The sequence below is a fragment of the Notamacropus eugenii genome, chromosome 2 (assembly GCF_028372415.1).
Source record: "Notamacropus eugenii isolate mMacEug1 chromosome 2, mMacEug1.pri_v2, whole genome shotgun sequence".
Lineage (NCBI taxonomy): Eukaryota > Metazoa > Chordata > Mammalia > Diprotodontia > Macropodidae > Notamacropus > Notamacropus eugenii.
The window spans coordinates 267,040,928-267,064,830 of record NC_092873.1 but is presented as its reverse complement, the minus strand read 5'-3'; the positions used below and the strand labels follow the sequence as shown (position 1 = coordinate 267,064,830).

Genomic DNA, 23,903 nt, shown 5'->3' with positions numbered 1-23,903 from the left:
TAGCAAACTAAGGATTATGGGACTTGTCCATCTGACTTGCAGCTGAAACCTTCAATAGGTGTTGTCTTCCCTATTAGAATATAAACTCCTTGAGGGAAGGGACTATGTCTCTCTTTCTCCTCTCCCTCTTTCTCCCTCTTCTCTGTCTCTTTCTCAATTCAATTGACATTTATTAAGCCTTGCCTAGCATTGTGCTAAGCCCTGGGGGATACAAAGAGGAAAATAACTTCACAGTCTCTGCTCTAAAGAAGCTTACAATCTAGCAAGGGAATGAGAAGTGTATAATACACACAGCTAATCAGGAGACAAAATAATGGAAAATAGCAATTTATCACCTTCTGCTGGATAATAGAAATTTTACTGTAAATATAATCATGTAATGCTTTTATTTTTTGTTTTGGGCAGATTTAGTGTTCTTTTCATTCTACAATCATTCCTAATTAATTAAGTAGGGCATGAATTATATATACACACATGCATACACACATAAAAATACAGGTATAGACATGTATATATGGATTTCCCTCCCCCTTCTCCCAAAATTGTATTTGAGCTGTTGGAACAAGAAAAGTAATGACAGGACAGAGGACCAGAGAACATTTTTTGGATTCCTGTTCAACTACACCAGGGAGCAGTGTATGGCCATAAGCACAAGTGGCTTAATTGCTTTGTTATCAAGAAAAGGAGTTTTCAAATCAGTGCAGCAGGCTTAAAATACAATGTGTCCCTAAGCAACATGAACAAAGAATACGGGTTTATAATGAAGCTCTGCTCCTGATCTGACTCTTTTTCTGTCCGCTTGCTCCATTCTCAACTCTTACTATATAAACAATAGTAATGAATAAGGAAATCAGATACTATTTCCCTCTAAATAAAAGCACATTTGGGGCTAATTAATACATAGCCAAGAAAAATAAATTGTTTTAACTTGAAAAAACTTTTATGAAAACAGGTCCCTTTGGATCAATCAACCAATAAGCACTTATTAAATATCTATGATGTGCCAGGCACTGTAATAGGTACTGGGCATATAATATAAATGGAATCATCCCTGCCTTCAAAGAGTTTACATTGTATTGGAAAGATAATACTCGTGCCTTCCCTCTGGGATTACCTCCATTTCATCATGTATATCTCTTGTTTGTATATAGCTGTTTGCATGCTGTCTCTTCTCCCCCTCTCCAAACCCCCCACAGGCCAGCACAGTGCTTGACAGATAATAAATGCTTAACAAATGCATGACTAGGCTAAAATGCATGTAAATAAACATATACAAAATAAATACAGGGTAATTTTTTGGAGGGTGGCTACTAGCAGTTTCTTTTGCGGGGAAAGGATCAGGAAAAGTTTCACATAGAAGGAGGTACTTAAGAATTTTACAGGAAACAGAGGATTCTAAGAAATACTTCATAATTGGCAAAAAATGAACACTGGTATTGTCAGCATAAGAATTTGTATGATTCATGCAACTCAGTTATGGGACATAAGAGCCAGAATTATTCTGTGGAAAGAGTATTGCTTTGAAGTCTGAAGGCCTTCAGTCCAAATGCAGTCTGCTACTTACCACCTGTTTAACCTCTGAGGCTCAGTTTCCTCATTTACAAAACAAGGGGGCTGGATAAAGAAATACCTTTATTTCAATACTTCAAGGACAACACTATTTTTATAGATACTCCTTCTACTAATGCTAATCAGGCTCATCTTTAATAGGTCAGTTACTACCAAACTATTCATTATCTTATGGCAAACCTGGTAATGAGATTCTTCAAACTAAGCTAGGCTGATCTTCAGACAAGAGATAGACAGTCTATGATTAGACTTATACTTGAGGCCCTTCCAGGCTGGGAGAACCAGTCAGAGCTTGCATTCCTCTAGCTTGGATGTCAAGACCTTAGGGTCATCTCCACACCACAATAAGGCACTGGAGCAAGACTTTAGTGGAATCTGTTGTACAAAAATGTGCTTTATAACTGTAATTTATTATAATTATTGGAAAACTATGTAGAAGTGAACTGAATTGAAGATTCAATGAGCTCAACTGAAGATATAATTGAAGAAATTATATTATTATACTTATAGATACAACTATATATTAAACATATACATATATACATACACACACAAGTATACACACAAGTACATAAACACACAAGCCTACTGTACTCATTGAGCTGTATTTACAAAGCAAGATTACGATTCCTCCGTGATAGGCTTTGACATTTACTACCATAAAAGTCAGAAATAGAGACAGATAAGAAATAGTCTGATTTTACAGGTAAATTTTGAGACAAAAGATCAGACCAGGAAGAACCTAACTGTGGAGGAAGAGACAGTGCAAAGAAGATCCACATAGCCATAGACTGAGTGTATGTAGTAAAAGTGAGAGGATGTATATAGTCAGGAATAGCAATTTTCAGGTCACAACCAGAGTAAGATATAGATGTAAAAAAACAGGAACCTAGCTCAAAGATTCTGACTGTTTTGATCATAATAGATGAAATACACACATTTCTTTATTAAAGAAGTATTTATCAAGTGCTCAATGTATATAATACTGAACAGGGATTCAAAAGAAACAAAATAAAATCTTTTTCTTCCAGGACCTAACCACTCTAACTGATGTACATGACATACATAGATAAGACAGGTAACAATTAAAGACACGACATCATTCAGTGTCAAAATAAGTGCTATATACAATAAGGATTGTGTTTTCCTATGGAATTACTACATAGGTTCACACTTTAAACTATTTGCTAAGAACTGAAACAATACCATTGGTCAGGGCTGAGGACTTAAAACAGAATCTACTTAGAAACCTATTAAAAAATGGTCTTAGCATAGGAAACACAGTGAAGTAAGTACTCAATAAATACCTGATTAAATGAATATGACGTAATATTTTATTAGTCATTTTCCCCAATGTTACCCACCTAAATTGTAGGCTCAAAGAATATGAAATAGCTTCATTCTGATGTTAAATGGAATAGTAATTGTACAGATTCATTGATATGATAGGACAATGGGTTTAGTTGTTGCACTATGATCTATTATCAAATAAAAATCAAATGACTTTAGCACATGAAATCTATAAAAAGGTCCCTCTAAACCTTCCCCTTGTAATAAAGGAGGAAAAAAGGTTGAAAGAAACCAGAGCTCTTGGCCATTCCAAGGTTGTGATCAGAGTCATAATAATCGATCTGTGTCTGTACCTGTAAGCCTGAGAGTTGAGCAGCTGATTTTCCTTGGAGGCACAAAGTCTGAGCAATAAAAGCATTCAAGTCCTCCAGGGAGAAAGTATCCACCTGAAAAGAAGACAGAAAATAAAATCCTAGCTTTAAGCTATGGGGAAAAGAATATCACATCTTCTTGCAAACAGGCTTTAATTCCTATATGTGATCACATACATACTAGGGCTAAAAAAATGGATGCCAGCCACAAGGAACATAGATAAAGGTGAATATAGTTCCAACTTTCCCACCTCCAAATTTCAGGCTCCATGTTATATACACTCTCCCCTGTTTACCACCCCCCCCCCCCAATTCAAAAGGCTTTCAGGCTGTTCCCCTTTTTTCTTTTGGCTTCTTGTAATCGGCCTCTTCACCAATAATGCTGGCAATTCTGGGATGAACCCAGAAAGACCCTGAGTGTCCCAACTAAATTCTTGGACCAACTCTGCTCTGGTCCAACCAGAAGCCTCAGGGTTGATTTTAAAATCCAATCAGTGTTCCAGGAGTGCCCCAGAATTAAGTTAATTCACAATTGGGCTGGATCTGCTAGAATGAATCGGTATACATTCTTTCTTCTCCCCAGCTTATGTAGAATCTGATCTATGTGCCCTGGGGATGCTAGTCCGGGAGCAAACCATCATCCCAGAATGGTGAGCAAAACAGAATTTATTTCAATCCTCTCTCTTTTGACACTAGACTATTATTTTGTTTTCTATATCAAGAAGAAAAGCAGCAAGATGGTTCAGTGGACAGAGTGCTGGACTTGAAATCAGGAAAAATGGAATTTAAATCAGTGTCTCAGACACTTACTAGCTGTATGACCATGGGCAAGTCCCTTATCCCCTGTTGCCTCAGTTTTCTCACCTGTAAAAAGGGAATAATGGTGGCACTGACCTCCCAGGGATGTTGTAAGGACCAAATGTTGTCTTCCTAGGGCATGTAATTTACGTCTCTGAATTTCAGTTTCCTCATCTACAAAATGAGGCAGTTGGACATGATGATTTCTAAGACGACTTCCAACTCCAAATCTATGAAGCTCTTAAAAGTTAATGTAATATTGATAGAGACGAAGTTTTAGATTCTGAAGCGCCCTTGATGTTGCAACTGCTTTCAGCAATCACTGGCTGGCAGCAGCTTTTCTTCTCATTGTTTACTCTGTCTTAATATTGAGTGGGAAGTTTTCTTGAGGAGATAAATGAGGAAGGTGTAAGATAAAAAATGACAGGATGCTGTCATTCAGTGTAATTCAACAAACATCTGTGAAGCAGGGAGTCTAGAGAGACAAATGTCACAGGCATAGATATAATGATAGATCTGGAGGTTGGGAAGAGATCTCAGGGGCCAGCTAGGCAACCATTCTATGAAAGGAATCCCCAAATGGACCGGCCCTTGTCCAATCTTATGGCCCCATGATCTTTCAGATACTTCTGATAGTGGCTCAGTAATCACATCTGCTGGCTGTTTCAGCACCTGAGGAGGTGATCCAGCTGGACCAGGTGACTTGACTTATCCAGGGCAGTGAGGTGCTCTCTTACTCTCTCCTTACTTATTAAGAGGCTCAATCTCTGCTAGCTATTTAGTTTTGTCATTTCCAATGCAAAGAAGGGTCATTCTTGAACTCAAAGAGCTAATATTCTATTGGAGGGACACAATATGTACATAAATTCAGAAAGAGAAAGTAAATGCAAATTAATACAAAATAATTTTAAGAGGGAGAAATTATTTTGGTTAAGAAAACTTCTAAGTTTTCACTTACGTCACAGAGTTCTTGGAACTACTCACCCAGACTGACCATGAAGCCCTGCTAACTTGTGATGTCGGGGAGCCCCTTCAATTCTTCCCAGAGGAAACCACCAGAGCACCCTCTTGAAGAATAATTCCCTCTCATCGTAAACATATGGATTTTATTTGCTTTTAACTGGGAGGTATTCAGTGACAAGGTAAAACACAAGAGAAGAGGGGAAGAAAACTCATAGCATCCATCTGTAGCAATTTGAAGACTAAAAATGCTTAATATGCTCATTCCCAGATAAAAATAACTCCACTATAAATCAGGAAGACTTTTCATTAGGGACTCCTGCTGACCCCCACTATGAAAAACCTCTTCCCTTGGGAAGGTCTGCTAAACCCTGCATAAAAGAAGGTAGGGTAATGGATATCAGGAACAGTGTAACATTGCAAAGTACTTTTAGCATTCATTATCTCCACCCAAGCGGAAGATATTGATTGGCTGCTAAGATCTGATAATATTCTTTCCAACCCTATCTCTACCCTCTCCTATTTTTATTCCAAGGCAGGTGTCACCTTTGTGAAAATGACAGCAACTATAATTATTTCAGGGAGGAATGGAAAAATCTGTAAATGCATACTTAGCATTTGTGTCTAAGAAAAATGCTTTCCCAAATCAAATAAGCCCCCACTGCTCTGCATTTAGGCTAAACTTGAGTTAGCTTTTAATTCTGTTATTTCTTTGTTATCAGTCAATTTCACAGAGAGCTGATTTAAAATATCAACCTGGGCAAAAACAAAAACAAAACTATTTCACATATATTTCCTTCTTATTAATCAAGCAATTGAGTGCTCTACTCTTGAGTATCTCTACTCTTGAGTATATACTGAATACTTGTAAAGTTAAAACACAGAACTGAGTCTCAAAGATTCTACTATCAAATGAGATAATAACTATAAAGCTTTAAGCAGAGTGCCTGGCACATAGTAAGCACTCTCCATATGTCAGCTATTATTATTATCATTATTCTAGAACCTAAATTTTCACACATGTATGCGCTGATTGACATCATTTTAAAAAGTGTGCTGTGCCACACTTGTTGACAAACAATGTGAAATATATACATGTTGTGGTACAAACATTATTTTTCATAAGTTTTTCATGAAGATTTTTTAAAAGAAATTCTCTTAATATGTATGACCATGGGTAAGGCACCCAATCTCAGTGCCAGCAGGCAATGCATTAAGAATAAAAGTTATGGGTGAGTTGAAGATTTGATTTGGTTGGGGCAACTCCCACATTTAAAGTTCCCTAATTAAAAAGTTCTCACTTTGGCTCCCCTCCCCCTATTATGGTAATGATTGTTGTTTTGGTTAATTCAAAAAGTGAGACCAGATAAAAATAACTAGTTTTTTTAAAAAAATAGTTTCTCTTAATCTCAGCAATATTTAACTTGATTTTAGAGTCCACTTAAAATCTTTGAGCTAACATTTTTTTAAAATCAATTTACCTTTTATTAATTATAAGATGGCTAGTACTTAACCTCATAGAAAAAAATGTACCCTCCTGACCAAAATCAATACATTGATTTAGTAAGTATAGTTATAATATTCTCAAAATTTTGTGATTAAAAAAAGTATGCTTCTTATTTTTAGTACAATGTATTTTAAAAAAAGAAACTCTTAAGAAAGCTAATCTACCACTGAACCTCTTATACAGCAACTCACACTAAAGTGATTTTGTTTAAAAGTAAATTTTAAGGAAAAATAAAGGTATAAGTGATAAAATTTTTTTTCCAGTTCCTTGTCTTGTTTCAGGCATGTGCATCTTACAGTTGAGAAGCATTTATACTAGTATCTTGGGTTCCCATAATAAAACTAATTTTAATTATAATATGTAATGATAAAAATCCTAAAATTCCATTTAAAAAAGATCTTATCTCGGCCATTTTTAGGTTAAGCGATTAGTCAAAGCATGGTGCTAATGAACTGAAATCAAACATCTAAACTGGTTAATTTCACAAAGTAAAGTTCTGTGGCATGGTCACATACTGTACTGCTAACTATATCCAGCTGTCTTACAAATGCCTGTCCATTGAGTCATAAGAAAAACAACCAATAAAGGGTTTGAACCACTCCATACAGTCTATTCCTACTTCTGGAATGACAGTTCCAAGTGTTGTTCTGGTAGTCCTGATGCTGAAACATTATCTTGGCATAGGAACAGTACACATATGCATTTTTCATGAATCAGAAGAGATTGCTTATTGTTTCTTTTACCCTCTTCTAAATTCCCATGAAAGTTCACCTAAAGAGACTTTACTTTAGCAAACTGTAAGGTTAGATAGAAAATATGAAATACTACAACATAAGCATGTAGTACTGACATGTATATAGTATGCATTTTATGTAAAGGTTGATATAGAGTGCTTGTGTAAACATACATGGTAGGCAGAACTGTAATGTAAAAGTTAACTTGATATAGCTATATTTTTAGAAACATGAGGTATTTGCAGTCACTGCCAGTACAACCTAGCTACTGAATCTAATGCTCAATTTGAATAATTTCCTCTAAATAAAACTGGCAACGTGTAAAGTGATTTCAGGGTGGTAGCAAATAAGAAGTGTGCTTTTCAAAAATCCATACAATTCTGAAAAGATCATAGCCATACTTAGTAAATTATTATATTGATTTAGGTCAAGAAGGTACATTTCTTCTCTATGAGGGTAAAAAAAAAGTTAGATATTTTAAGTGAGCTCTGAAGTCAAATTATATATTGCTGAGATTAGGAGAAACTATTTTATCTGGTTTCACTTTTTGAATTAGCCAAAATAGCAATCATATTATAATAACATGAACCAATAACATAAGGTATTATTTTGAATAACACACCAACCAAATATCTAAATCATTTAATCCCTATCTTTCCCCTCACTTTTGCAAACATTTAAATATTGAATTAAGTGATTTCTTTTAAGATATGCAGGGGCGATGGACAATTAGGAAGGAAAAGCCAGTACAATCTAGCTACTGGATCTAATGCACCATTTGAATAACTTCCTCTAAAGAAAATTGGTAATTTGTAAAATGAATTCAGGGTATTGGCAAGTTTACATGAAAAAACAGAATTATATGACTTTCCATTACAATCAAATGAGGATTTAATGGCTATAATATAGTGGAACTGTCATGGTCAGGGATCAGGCAAGTTGACAAGATGGCTTGAAGGGCTCATGGGAGCTGATGAGACTGTCTTGATGAGCCAGAAGAGTAGATGCTTGTTCATTTTTTTGTTATTATGACAAGTGAAAGACAAAAAACCTACTTTAAAAAAAACAACCCAGCTGAGATGCTCAACAAGAGAGAAGCAGGCACATGCCTTAATATTTTATTTGTTAAGATGCCTAAAGAGCATGAGTAGAAATCTTATTAAAACTACAACCTAGATGATTTCCCTAGAGTCTGATTTATGGACACATGCTACTGTTGAAGATCTAGGAGGAAATCAAGTAGTCAGCAAAAACAGCAACATCCCACAATGCAATATTCTATAAGAATGAGGGCCAAAAGCACCTTCTAGCATCAGTTCTCAAAGAAGTCTTAGGTATTACCTGCCAAAGGAGGTAGATCAAGAGACAGCATAGGGCTGCAAGAGAGTTTTCGAAAGCCTGAAGTTCTTCTCTTTCATTCCAAAGGTGAAAGCAGGCCAGGAAGGTGTTATAACGTTGGGCTTGTACCTCTGCCTCTTGGCTCAGCCATAACTTTCTCAAACTAGGTGTTCCACCTATTTGAAAACAAGTCCATTTACCATTCTTCTTAGAACTAGCAAGCTGAAACGTGCCTCTTCCAGAAATACAATGAAAGGAAGTAAATCTCTTTCTGGATTTAGTGCTTTGCAGTTTGCAAGAGCTAGAAAATGAATAAGTATTTTTAAAAACTTTTTTCAAGATCTAAAACATGCTCTACTCACAAGTATTTCACTGAACGTGATCACATTTTTTTTACAGAACCACTTACTCCTGAAGAATATTTATTTCTCTTAATGCCTAAATAGGTATATTTAATAACATTTAGAGTTTCCATAACGCTTTCCCCACCTTTTTGTTGAAGGAGAAGAGCTAGGGTTGGGAATCTGAACTGGTATGTGGGGTTTCTAGTATGAGAAACTTATTGCATGAATGCAGATCCAAATGGGCCCCTGAGAGGTTAAATCAGTTGCCCATGGTTGTGTAATCATGTGCCAGTGGCAGGACTTGAACTCACATCCTCTTGGCACCAAAGTCAGATGGTAGTAGGTAGTTTGGCATACCACCTTTCAGGGACTTTTAGAATGAATCTCCAGTCACAGATGTGATGAGTACAGATGTCAAATGAACTAGAGTTAGACAGATTACCTGGTATCAGAATTAAAGAGATGATTTCCAGAAGTTTACCTTATTAATTCTCACCTTTCTCTCCTGTACCTCCAATACTCTAAAGTAGGGATGGGGAATCTGTGACCTGGGTCTCGAGGCTACATGTGGCCCTCTAGTTTCTCAAGTGTGGCCCTTTGACTGAATCCAAACTTCACAGAACAAATCTCCTTAATGAAAGGATTTGTTCTGTAAAACTTGGACTCAGTCAAAAGGTCGCACTCAAGGACCTAGAAGACTACATATGGCTTCAAGGCTTCAGGCTCCCCACCCATGAATCTAAACCATTACAAAACCAGTAATATTTAATATGAAATTTTCAGCAATCCACTTGTAAATAGAAATAAATCATCTAGAATAGGCAAATAGGCCATATATAACAGATAAACATAATAGATATATTTATATCACAAATGATATAGAAATTAAAGAAATAAAATGTTTCCTTTTACATTCTACAGAAACAAACAGCAAACAAACACCATTAAGTGCCAAGAACATAACGTATTCAGTAATGTTTAAAAATTTCAAATGGAGATACTGACATAATAGCCTAGCGTCAGTACTGCTGCCATATTACAGCCATCTTGCTTTTGCTTGTTGAGCAAACAGAAAGGTGCCAGTTTTAAGATCAGGCAGATTATTGTAATTGATAACACATCTCCGTTTATTAGAAGCAGCTGCAGTCTTCAGTTAGAAACACTTGGCCATAATAAATGGTTAAAGTGCTGTGATGCTGAGATCTAGATGTTACACATGTTTACTAAGCAAACAAAGTCCACTACCAAATGGTACCAGAGTTAAATCAATCTAAAAAGAAAATTTTTTCTACTTTTTCTTTTTAATATCTACAATATTTATTTTGATATTCTCAGCAGATTTCCTAATGACAATCGTGAATCACCACCCCCTTCAAGTCATTTGCAATTCTGAAAAGTCAGAAGTGTTCTTTTTAACCAAAAAAACCTTTTTTCTTTGTTCATTTGGCAACACCAAAAAAAAGGGGGGGGATGTATTTTCTCTTTTCCCTTAAAAAAATGAGACAAAACAAAAGAAAAACTAAAGACAAAAAAGGAAGAAATTACAATAGTAAGATACAGAGAAGATAGAGTATTTCAAAATAAGGATCAAATGTGATTTTGTAGTAATGAAGTCGAATAGTTAAAATATCAGAATAGAATAAAGATAATAAAGTATCACAGAAAAGAAATTATAGATGCTTGATTTTTTCAATCACTTTAAGTACTCTAGGAAAGGCATTTAAGAACCAATTCCTATTATGAGGAAAGGATGCTAGGCAATGGAAAAATTTTATTCTAAATTTTATTCTAAAAATGTAATTTTATGTGTGTAATTCTGGGCAGGTAACTAAATGTCTTTGGGTCTTAGTTCCCTCATTTGTAAAATTAGGGGATTAGACTCAAGTCTAGGGCCTCTAAGGTCTTTTAAGAGTGAGGGAAACATTATTGTAACTATAGAAGACAACATTTGCAAAGGTGCTCATGGGGGTAGAGTAGGGACTATACTTTATTTCCAAGAAAAAAAACTGTATTATTAATATTTAGAGGTAGAAGGGATCTCAGAGATGATACTTAGGTGGAAGGAGCAAAAGACTTCAGGACATTAGGAAGAAGTTGGTTACTATAAGGCTTTCAGACACTGGTGAAAGTTCAGTTAATCAAGTATTTTTGATTTAAATAAAGCCAGATATCCAGTTTTGCTCATTTTCCCACTGAACTGACTCATAAAAAAAAATGTGGGCATCATCTTCACTCCCCAGCCATCTCACAAACTACCATGACACCTAAACCAGAAAGCAAGTTATAGATCTCCCCCTCGACCCCACCCCCCATTGGTGGTTGCCTCAATCATTAGTTATATGTAGAACCAGCTCCATCCATACTTTACCCCACCTTCCCAAACATTTTTCCAGCTGCCATACCCCAACTCAAGTATGCCCGTCTGTCATCCTCCTTCACCTTCTAGCTCTGGAACCATTCTCTAATGAACTTTATCATTGCTCTTAGGAAGGGTATGTCAATTTACTGCCCTATGACTCTGTTCAACATCCCTGTAACTTTGCAATTCAAAATATCCTTTCCTAGCCACTACTCCTTTATATGTGTTCAATTTCCGTTAGGATGTAAGATTCTTAAGAGCAGGGACAGTCTTTACTTTTTAAATTTGTATCCTCAGTGCTCAACATGGTATTTCCAATGAAGGAAATATTTAGAAAATACTTTTTCCCTCTTTCCCTCCCTTTTTTCCTTCTTTCTTTCCTTCCTTTGGACATACTTTTTGGAACATACCTTAACAAAGTGACTAAAATCAATATTTTTCTGGGAACAACCCAGTACTATCTTATTTACCATGACACAATACAATATATGCTGATTTTTTCCTCTTAAAAAAAGATACTACTTGTTAAATATGGAACAGCTGTCTGGGAGGGGTAGAATGAAGGGTCCTGGGGGACTATGGTGATGTAAAAAAAAAAGACATCAATTAAAAACCTACTTTAAAAAAAGGGAGACAAATGAAACAAAAAAAGGCATCAAGAAGCAGCTAAGATTTCAGGTTTGAAAGCCTTACCCTTTGTAGCAATGTAAATCCTAGCAAATTATATTACTTCTAAGTATGTTACCACAGAATTATACGACAAAAATAGGAGATAGGACGGTCTGGTCATGTGGCTGGAGTAAGGAATGACAGGCATTTGGTCAATGTGCATTAGACTATAAGCTTCTTGAGGGCAAGGACTGTCTTTTATCCTTGTGTCCCAAAAGCTTAGTACATGCTGTTTCTGTTGTTCAACAGTGCCTGATTTTTACTGTCTGTGAGATTTTTTTGGCAAAGATACTGGAGTGGTTTGCCATTTCCTTCTCCAGTGGATTAAGGCAAGTCAAGGTTAAGTATCACATAGTAAGTGGCTGAGTGTTTCAATCTGGGTCTTCCTGACTCTAGACCCAGAGCTCTATCCACTGGGTCATCTAGCTATCTCCATGATTTTTCCTTTCTCTATATTAACAGTATCTACCATCTTCATTAGGAGGATAAGTGATCTTCTTTGGAGTTACCTTAAGATGGGCCAGTTTGCCTCAATTGTGCAATCCACACCAAAAAGTTATTTTTGACTGCGAGTGATAAAATGTGAAGCACAAAGACCACCAGGTCCATGAGAACTATTGGTAAATAATAGCAATAAAAAATAAGCATTTTGCTAGAAATTGCTGAACTTGATGGGTATTATAAGGAGGGTCTGCAAAGAAAAGACAGAATTTAAGAGTCTGGTGTGGCAGAAACCCCCAGGATATCTGTGTGGTGGGAAAAGAGACAAGCTTTTCCAGTAAAATCAAAGGTGGTCCCTCTACTCACCCCTATTACATAGGAGATGTTTGGGAAATGGAAATACTGCTAATAATAATTTAAAGGCCTAAAGAAGCAACTTGGTCTTTGGGTCACTCACTAGCACACCATCAAAAGTACATCAGCTTCAAAACCTTAATTACATAATTTAGTAAAAAGTTTTTTTTTTCTCTCTGTCTCTGAATAGAAAGACAGGAAAGCCTAGGGTTTTTTCACAGAGAGTACTGCAGAGCAGCAAGCAGAAGGGTGGGGCAAAAGGGGTCATTTCCATGACTGACAGCTTTGAAGACTCTAGAGCAGCATGGAAGGCCCTAACCCCTGGGTGGAGGGTTGCTGGACGTGCCTCATTAGTAACAAAGCAACTGTCCCGTTTGTGTTTTTACAGCTATAAACACAAGTCAACTGAAGAAAGACATTCCAAGACTCTATGCCATGTCATTTCTGTGTGCTTTTTATATGGAAATAAGTGTTTTAATAGCTGGGTTTAAGAGTTATCTTATGGATATTCTCCTTGCATATTCCTAGGGTGAGAAAACCACAAAACTGACTAGTTTAGGCCTCTCTCAGGATGTGAGAGGTGATACTTCTAAATAAACATGCAAGGATCTTATTCCTCAAATTCATTTGTGGGGGGATTTAATTCATAAATTCAATTTAAATTAATATTTATTTAGTGTTCTCTGTGGATTCAGAATTCTTGGCCCAAGCAAAACAAAACAAAACAAACCCCAAATGCTCACATGCATACTAAATCTTTAGTCTGGCTGGTTAAGCCTCAATAGCTTATTTATAATAAGCAAATAATTCATTCAGATATAAACTGGGTAGAATGCATTAACATCTCAATATCATTAAATTCTGCATTTACACGGATGTGCTGTATAATTTCATGCTTGTGAAACTACATTATTACACTGCTTAGAATATTTACTGCATTCGAAATTCACAGAGAATGTGGTTTTAAAAATTGTGCCAGGCAAAATCTAAATCCTTGTGCTATGGCTCTGTGGCACTACACTCTGGGAAGCATCAAGATTTAATAAGATTTCTATTTAAAGTCTTCTAAGAAAATAGAATTATAGAAACTTTAAGTTCATTTTTTTTAGATGATGATTGTATAAGCTCATTTTAAAGAAAAAGAAATCATATTATCTTGAATGCACCCATTCTAACTTAATTAAGTAAACAAGCAGTGTTTAACTATTTAAAACTCTATATTCACACTTAAAAACTTCAAAGATTTGACAAGAGCATTTGTCAATATAATATATTAGACTTAGATTTATTAGATATACTAGATTTAATAATAATAGATTTAGAACTGGAAAGAAACTTAGAGGTCATTGAATCCAACTCCCTCACTTTTACAGATGAAGAAACTGAGTCAGACAGGGGTCAAGTGGTTTGTCCAGGGTCACACAGCTAGTAAGTAGCTGAGACAAGAATCAAACTCAGGTATTCCTGATGTCAAATCCAATGCTGTAACCACTCTCCACCTATGCCACCTACCTGTCTCACACCTGGACATATTTTAGGTGTCAAAATGAAAACAGTACTTAACAGTATTATATGGGAGTGAGTTAGAACATTAGAACTTTAAAATACCCACTTTATAGCAGAAGACAAACCTATATCAAAATAGTTTCTTACTTGCCATCATTTCATCATTTTGTAAAGACAAACAAACAAACAAACAAACAAACAACAAACCAAAACCTAATTGCCTTTGGCAAGGGTATAAAAACTTCTTAGTCAAAAAGTCCTTAAGTCACCAGGAAATCATGCTAAGTTCAATTATTATTTCCTTAAAAGAATTTTGGCCACTAAAAAGGGTTGTATAGAATTAGGTTTGCTAGCTTTTTAAAAGTGAAATTGTAAATAAGGTTTACAGTATCTTTTCCAAAAACTGTAGGAAGAAGAGAACAATATCAAACACATATACACACTTCTTTGAGAATAATCTCTAAATTTTGGAAGCAGTAATAGTTACTTCAAGCCTATTCATTTTGGGGTAAAGTTCCTTCCTTTTTGGTGGGTATGAGTGTATACAAGTCCTTGAGGCATCTGCATAGGATACAGAAATATCTGATAAGCTTTTTTTGGGGGAGGAGGGCTTCTAGGAGAGGGAAGCTAGGTATGTATAAGAGGTAATGTCCAGCGCAACCATGAGTATTCCAACAGGTGTATTCGGACAAGTGAGGCTAGTCACAAGCTTTACCACAAGAGAGGTAAATTTCATAATAAAGTAAAAATAATGAAATACATAGATATTAATGTCCATGAATGCACATATATTAATTTACACACATATAAACATGTAAAAACGTATGTATGAATAGACTATTTGAATAAAATATGCTAATAATGAGAAACAATTTGTTTTTTGTGCTCACTGGTCAATATAGGTTACTACTTTCCCTAATCTTGTTCAAAAGCAGTTATACTTTCCGTTTGGCTTTACTTAGAAAGGAAGCACTCAATCATGTTCAAAACCATGTTCTACTAGAGGAAAGAGGGTTCCCCTTTTTTAATAAAGAAGTTTTTGGTCATTTGTTTTAGATTCCTCAGTAACAGACAATGTAATTAAAAGACCATGCTCATCAAAGACTCACTTCCCAGAAGAATAGGGGGAATAAACCTTACCATTAATGCAAGCATGAAGAGTAAGGTATTTTAATTCTAAAGCATTTGTCTTTGCAATTTGAGAATATTTTAGTTTATTCTATCCCCTGAAATAACTGATCAGAAGACATACAGTATACTTGGTAGGTCTGACCTTGCCTGGAAATAGGAAATTAAACTAGATGACCTCTTAGTATTCATTTCAACCCTTGAATTCTGTATAAAAGTGTATACTAGCACTGAAGGCTCTTCATTATTCTAAAATAACTATTTGGGTTGCCCAGAAAGTTAGATCAGCACTGGAAAATAATCAGCTCCTATGGTTTCAATTTCAATGATTCACTACATGAAACAAAAAATTCACAAGTTTAATATTTGTATCATTTTATTAAAACCATACCCTAGTGTCTTGACATTGATCGGGGACAGTTATGAATAATTACTCGTTTTTTTAAATTCACAACTATAATGTAAATTGTAACTCTACACTCCTGACCACCCTTTCTAGACAGACACTGTCTTCTTCACAGGCTTTGGGTGACTGTCCTCTTTCCTGGTTTTCCTCACTCTTTACATGTTGGACATCTCTGTCTCAGTCTGCTTTGCTGAATCGTTGTCTATAACCTACTCTTTGACTGCCTGTGTTTTCCAGGGCTTTGTCCTCATCCTTCTCTCTTGGTGATCTCATCAACTCCGATGGATTGGCATCTCCATGTAGGTAACCTGAATCTAGGCTCTTTCCAATTCTACATTTTGAACTGTCTGTTCCTGTAGGCTTCTCAAACTCATCATATCAAAAACAGAACTCATTATTTTCTCTTCTACAACTCATTCCTCTTCTAAATTTCCCTCCTTGTGGTAAAGGTACTGCCATAGTTTCAGGCATTCAGCTCTATTACCTAGGAGCCACCCTTCTATCTTCTTCACCCTCCAGTTTTAGAAGGTGTCCATTCTTACTGATTTTTCCTCTAGAAGAGATCTTGCATCTGACTTTTTCTCTGTTTGTAGTTCAATTCAGGTTCTTCCAACTTCTTGCGTGGAACATTGCAATTGCCTCCCAATGGGGCTCTTGTCCTCCTGCCTCTCTTTCCTTTCCAGCCTCTTTCTTCTTTTCTTCCTCTATGCAGATGCCAAAATAATCTTCCTAAAACACAAGTCTGACAATGCCACCTTCCTGCTCCAGAAGTTCCTGTGGCTCCCTACTGACTCTAAGGATAAATCAGAAACTGCTTGGCTTAGCTTTTAAAGCTTTTCACCAGTCTACCTTTCCAGTCTTATATTACTTTCCTCCATGCTCTCTACAATGCAGCCAAACTGTTTTACGTGTGTGTGTGTGTGTGTGTAGGCAACTGCGGTTAAGTGACTTGCTCAGGGTCACAGCTAGCTAGTAAGTATCTAATGCAGGATTTGAACCCAGGTCCTCCTGACACCTGGGCTGGTGTTCTATCCACTGCACCACCTAGCTGTCATCTCTTACTCTCTAAATCCTTTTAAAATACACTGATATACAGCCTCCTCACTTTTGACTCTTAGTATCCCTAGCTTTTTTCAGGGCTCACACACGTCACCTCTTATAAGAAACCTACCTAATTGACTGCGCTCTCCCTCTTCAAATAATCACATTTTACATGTTGCATACTCCAAGTAAAGTGTAAGCTACTTGAGGGCAGGTTGGGACTGTTATTTTTTTTTCCTTTGTAGCCTTAGTGCCAACCACAGTGCTTTGCACCCAAAAGACATTTAATAAATGCCTGCTAAACTGAATTGGTTTCTTAGTATTATTTATCAAAGGATAAAAAGATGGAAAATAAATATCTTATATAAATCCTTTCTACAGTCTTAGGTTTTTTTTTTTTAAGAAGCACTGCTTGTAATAAAAATAAAATGAAATGTCTGTACTTCTAAATAACTTATTTCGAGATAGCTACTTTTTTTGGTTTGGTCTAACTTTGACTGATGGAATACAGAATAGGAAAAAATTCCGTAGGACAACTTCTTTCCAAATAAGGTCCTTATTTGGTGATTTACACTCATGCAATGGAAAAAAAACCCTAAGAGTGGCATGAGAGAATCTAACACATACAAATACGGAATGCCAAAATTTTAGAAAAATATTTCTTCTCTGAGAGATTGACAACAGACCTCTAAAAATAAATACCAAAATGCATGCTCTTCTTTAAGTTTCTGGTCTATATGTACAATGGTAAAACTGTGTAGTCTCAAACTCTCAGCTGTTTTCTCATACTAAGAATTTGTGAAAAATTTGCCCTCTAAAGTGAATTTCTGCCTAGTCTTAGAGGTGTTCTGTTTTTCCTTCTTCTACGGTAAATTTCCCCTAGTAGTTCTGAGTTCCTTTATCATGAAATGAACTACTTCTTCCAGTTGGGAAGAGGGAGGATATTTTCCTCTCAGTTCCCCATATGTCTATAAGACAAATTCCAAAACCAAAGTGTCAGTTTCTCCAAAGTATCAATGCTGGATAGATTCTCTATGGAAGATTTAGTGAAAGGCATGAATGAGAAATATAGTACAGGAAGGCATAGGAAGATTCTCATCTACTGCAGTAAATGACCCCAGTTCCCACAATGATGAGATGGCAAATTTATGGCAACTTGAGGCTGTGAAGCAGCACTCATCTCAATCCAGTATACAGGTTTTAAAACAACATTTGCAGCCCTTCAGAGCATATGTAAATACTGTAATTGTGTGGTTGGGCAGAGATTGTGCATGACTGTATTCAACCCATCTTCACACCACTCTTAGGCTCTCAAATGGGGCTATGGGTCTGCATTTACATTCAGTGCTGACTGCTTTATGGCAGCGCTATACATTACATAGGCATGAGAGAATCTAATGCATATAAATACAGAATGTCAATTAATTTAGAAAAATATTTGGGAAAGGCAATTATTTTTTCCCCCACATATAAATCCAGAGAGGATTATTTACATGTAATTTATGTAGCATATTCTTCAGCATGGCTAAATATGAGCTGCATTTTGTGACACTCCATATATAAATATACATATGTGTATGTGTACATGTATGTATGTATGTGTATAGACATACACATATCTATATCTAGCTAGTTAGCTAGCTAATCTATTAGAATGACTTAAATTACTTCCAGGTCTAGAACTCTGTATAAATGATAAACAAATCAACTACTACCAACTTACCAGACCTAATTTTTATAGGCAGCTGCTACTTTACGCACATCTGATCTGTAAAAATCCAGATTAATAAAAAACATAAACCAAGAGATTATTAGCTTGATGAAGGGATTACTATTATTGTAGACAATCATCACTGTATGCCTTTAAGTAGCTACTTCCAATGTATTTAATACATGATACAAACTTAAAAATTAGATTTACATGCTAAAATGTTTATTATTTCTACTGCATAAAATAAGGTACATCTGTAATATCTCATTCAAGAAATTCACTGTCAACTCTATAAATCATCTAATAAAACAGGTAAATAAAACACAAATATTTGGAGAAAGGCAAAAGTCAAGAGAATGGATGCCATTAACTTACTTAAACTTTTACCTGTAAGCAGGAAGTTAAATTGTTGTCTTCTATTGTGTTTATGTTTTATTCTTAACTACTGCCTCTTCCAGGACTATATTGTCCATTTATTCTAGGAAGGTCAGGAAACGGCTGCTTGAAAGAACAGGGCATTTCAAGGAATAAGAAATTGGCATGATTATATGGCAGATTTAATTCCAGTTTTGGAAGTACCTCATTTCCTGTTAAAGGGGCAGAAGGTGTTTTCTTGCGCATCGGGGTTAAACACTTGCTCTTTGAAAACCTCAACTGGATTCTAGACTTAAATACACATGATGGTCTAGAGGGCTGACAAGACGGTTTGTCAAATGTGGATTTTACTAGGGACTGACTGGTTTAAGTTATTTCAGGTGGTATTAAGTGATAGGGCTGAAGAAGTACAGAGGGAAACTAACCTAGTCCCAGGCTCCTGACCAAACATAAAGAGTGTCAGGCTCCTGACACTCATCTTGTCAGGTGTAAAGTTGGGAAAGTAGTTTCCTGTCCTCTGCTGGCCAGGATGGCACCTTCTAGACTGTTTTGTCAAGGAGAATAAATGTATTAGAAAAGGTAAGTGCAAGATGGAGTGTGGGAGACATGTTAGCACTCAGAATCCTGGGGGAGAATATCATTTGGCCAGGAAGAAAGAACCTTTACAGATTTCACTGAATCTTCCCAGGCAGCGACATTTAACGTTCAAATATTATATGTACTATCTGTCATGTAGAAAAGGGATTACATTTGTTCTACTTGGTTCCAAAGGACAGAGCTAAGAGTGGGGGATGGAAATTATAAATTAGGGTTTGGTTCAATATATGAAAAAAACGTCATAATGAAATTGTGTAAAAACACAATGCCCTGCCTTTGTTGGTCAGTGACATTGTAAAGAGGACTCCTGCTTCTGGCAGGTGGTGGGCTGAATGACTTGTGGGATTCTCTCTAGATTTATTCTCTACTAGAGAATAACATAGAAAATGCTATTTGACATTTACAATTCCTCACAACCTGAGCCCAATGTCCTCCTTCTGTCTTTTTTTTCTACACAACTTCCCTATACACACACACACACACACACACACACACTTTTAAAACAAATGTTTCAGCAGTTTTTTTTGTCTGGTGGTGAACTGAAAAACTAGAGGGAAGTATATTCAGTCACCTCCATGGCCCTGGCCTCTAACTTTGTGATGAGGGAGGGATCTCCTACCCAGTTTGCAGACTGGCATCTTATTGACAGAGCCAGGTCAGACTGTGTCCCTTTGAACGAGGTCAGGAGATTTGGCTCTGGAGACTGGAGATACCATCTGTTAGCCTACCTTCCCAGCCTTGTTACATGCTACTTCCCTTCATGTACACTGCAGTGTGTGTCAGCTGGATTGTAACCTAGCCAAATTGACCTCCCTCTTCTTCAGCACTCATTTCCCCTTTGTACTTCTGCACTGGCTGTTCCCCATGTCTGTAATGCACTCCTTCACCACCATGTTCATGAATTCTCAATTTCCTTCAAGGGTCAGTTCAATCGTCACCTTTCAAGAGGCTTTTTCTGGTCTCCCAAGCTGGTAGGGCTTCCTTCCCAAAATTATCTTGTATCCATTTTTTAAAAGCTTTAAATAATATTTTCCCCCAATTACATGTAAAAACAACTTTTAAAATTCATTATTTCTTTTTATAGTTTTGAGTACCAAATTCTATCCTTCCCACCTTTTTTTCCCCCTCCCTGAGAAGAAGTATTCTGATACAGGTTATACAAGTTCAGTCATGTAAAACATTTTCATATTAGTCATTCTGTCTTGCATCTATTTTGTATTATGTGCATTTTATCTCCACTGACTAGATTGTAGGTTTCTCAAGGACAAAGACTATCCACTTTTATCTTTTTATCATCAGTGCCAAGCACAGGGCTTGACACAAAGAAGGTACTTAATAAATGGCTGTTGATTGATCAATCCTTTCCAGCTCTGAGATCCACCCCACTTCCCCTTTAAGCTTGACAGACTCTAAGAACTCTTTGGAGTGGCTCTGGGTAAGAGAGACATGGATTTGAATGTAGGGTCTGCCAGATGTTATGCATGTGACATTGGGCCAGCTCTAAGGTCTAGAAGGTTCTAGGGAGGCCATCTCTAGTTTAAATATACCTAATCAAAAATCCTCTCTAGAATATCCTGAGTGGTCATCCAGCTTTTGTCTGAAGATTCCTAGTAAAGAGAAATCTATTATCTGGGGCAACATATTCCTTTTGAATAGCTGCAAATCAATTCTGACTGACTGACAATGAAAAAATACTATGTAATTGCTACATGCCAAGTACTGTGCTAAGATAAGCACAGGTGAGACAGACAGAGATTCGAGAGTGCCTGCCTTCCAGGAGTTCACATTCTAATAGGGAGACAATGTTCACTCATGGGGGTTCCAATTACAAGTCTGACAGAAAGACCTGTTGGTTCTTAGGGTAGACTGGCAAAGTGGATAATCTTTATTTGCTTTCATGTTATTTTTGTTAATAAAACCTGTTTCTGATGTTGAACCACTGGCCAATTCCAAGCATTTTGGTAGCAAGAATTTTGTTTTCTAGACCTTCAGCAGCCATGGTTGCTGTTGACAAGCTGGATCTCCACAAGGGTCTTCCACTGGATGAAAACTTTGGGGACTGCACTGGAAGCAGAGCCAGTAGTCTTCACATTATTGCTGGGTTTACTTGCCTATTAGTGGCAACTAGTTGGTAGCTGATGCTCATGATGACAGGGATGGCAGCCCTTCTCCCCAAAGACTGTTCCCTTCAATGATGGCTGTGGGGAGCCATGCTGGAAGCAAGGCTAGTGATCTGGAGTGTACTTCTATTTTTGACATATTAGGAAGTTTTTCCTTATATCAACCTTATCTTATTGCTAATCCTTCTTTCGTATGACAGCTCTTCAAATACTTGAAGAAAGGTGTCAAGTCTCCTCTAAAGTCTGCTCTTCTCCAACCTACACATTTCTAGTTCTTTTTACACATGGCAGTCACCCTCCACTGGATACAACCTAGCTTATCAATGTCCTTCCAAAATTGTGGTGCCCAGAACTGAACACAGTATTTCTGATATGGTCTGGCTGGGGCAGAACTCGGCAGGACTACTACAGATATACTTTTTTCTGTTTACATGTGGCACCTTCATTTGTCTTTGTGTCCCCAGTTCTTTGTACATGGTAGCAGATACTGGGGGTATATGGGTGTTGAAGGAGGACTAGCACCTCTGGTATGAGTGCTTGCTGAGCCCTTTTCAGAGCAGCTCATCCAACTTTGGTGTCCACCTGGCACTCAACTCTCACCTATGGCTCCAAGAAGCCACAGCCAATATAGTGGCCAAACCACAGTAAACCATCTAAGCAGACAGACTAAGCCAGGTAACTGACAGGTCACAAACCTGTCAGTGAGTTAGAAGGGTGTCTAGCCCTGAGCATATGAAGACTTCCCTTGGAAGAATGGGCAGATGAAAACAATTTGTTCTAATGGACATGAAGGAGGCTGAAGCTGGCACTGTCGATGCTTAGAGCCTGATCAGACATGGAAGATGCCAAGGTCATCCACTGTATCTTGCGCCATCACCAGTCATCATGACTTTTTTCTTGCCACTGGACTTTGATGACTCTAGAAGAGATGGTGAAGCTGACGACTTTATGCAACTCTGCCTCACTTAAATCCAATTTATGGCAAATCAAGATATCACCACGATATCATTGGTCTTCAAAACAAGGACAAAACAACAGGTAATTAATTAATGCTGGCCCAAAAGATGGGAATATTCACACTAATATATTATTGGCAGACATGGATTGGTCCAACAATTCTGGAAAGCCTTTTGGAGCCAAGCAAAGAAAGTAATTAAAATGTCCATACTCTGATTCCACTGAGAGGCATATACTCTAAGGAAGTCAATGATGAAAACAAAGTTCCCAGTGGCACCAAAATATTTATAGCAGTAGCAAAGAACTGAAAACAAAGTAGAAGCTCATCAGTTAGGGAATGGCTAAACAAATTGCTGCACATCACTGTCATGAATTACGTTTCATTTACATTGTATAAGTCTTATTTGTACAGTATTTTTCATATTGTTTCCTCTATTAGAATGTGAATGTCTTCGTTCGCATTCCAAGAACAGTAATGGGCACATAGTAAGTGCTTAATAAATGCTTACTGACTGACAGTTGACTATTACTGAAAGATGAATATAGTGAATACAACGAAGTAGAAACAACTTATATGAACCAAGGCAAAACAATCAGAACCAGGAGTACAATATCCACAATGATTACAACAATATAAATAAAAAGAACATCTATAAAACAACTTAATTTTTTCCCCAAGATGACCTATGATCAGTGTTTGGATTTGGGTATTAAACCAGGTCGGAAGCCACTATAGTCTAGTGCACACCTCTTCATGCTCTCCAGAAGAACAGTATAAGAAACTGTCTAAAACTGTGCTGAGAACTAGGATAGAGAATGTTTACTGTAGCAGTCTACCCTCCCCCCCTAACTCTCATATGAAAGACTATTAACTTTATCAAAAATAAAAAAGGAAATAAGGTTAGTCTGGCACACCTGTTCTTGAGAAAGCCAGGCTAACTTACTGTAATCATTATTTCTTTTTTCTAGATGTTCACTAACTTTCCCTTTCATAATATTTCCAATGACTCTGCCAGGAAAGTCAAACTCACTGTTTTACAAATTGCTGACTCTAATCTCTTTCCTGTTTTGAAAATTATTCCAACACTTGCTCTTCTTGGAGAATGCAGTAGTCTTCAAGTTTTCTATGATCTTTCAAGGATCCCTGCCTGGATCGGAATCTTATCTGCTAGGCTTTTTTTCCTATCAGTACTCTGGGATGTGGTTCACTTAGATCTGTTAAGGTCAGAGAGTTGTTGTTTCAGATTTCCCTCCTTAAGATGGGTTTCAACACCCAGGTAGCCATTTTTTGTTCTGTCTTTGTTATAGTTCAAAGACTCTTCTCTTTC

At 36.8% G+C, this 23,903-nt stretch overlaps 1 protein-coding gene across 4 annotated transcripts in view; it reads right to left on the bottom strand.

The window, feature by feature from the left end:
• Window positions 1–23,903, bottom strand: part of FAM120B (family with sequence similarity 120 member B) — a 114,757-nt gene that overhangs the window by 51,492 nt on the left and 39,362 nt on the right. For all 4 annotated transcript variants that reach the window (XM_072643953.1, XM_072643951.1, XM_072643952.1 and 1 more), the window contains 2 exons: window positions 8,571–8,743; window positions 3,213–3,305 (listed from right to left, as the gene is read on the bottom strand). In XM_072643953.1, the coding sequence (XP_072500054.1) occupies window positions 3,213–3,305; window positions 8,571–8,743 (266 nt within the window). The remainder of the gene's footprint in view (window positions 1–3,212; window positions 3,306–8,570; window positions 8,744–23,903) is intronic.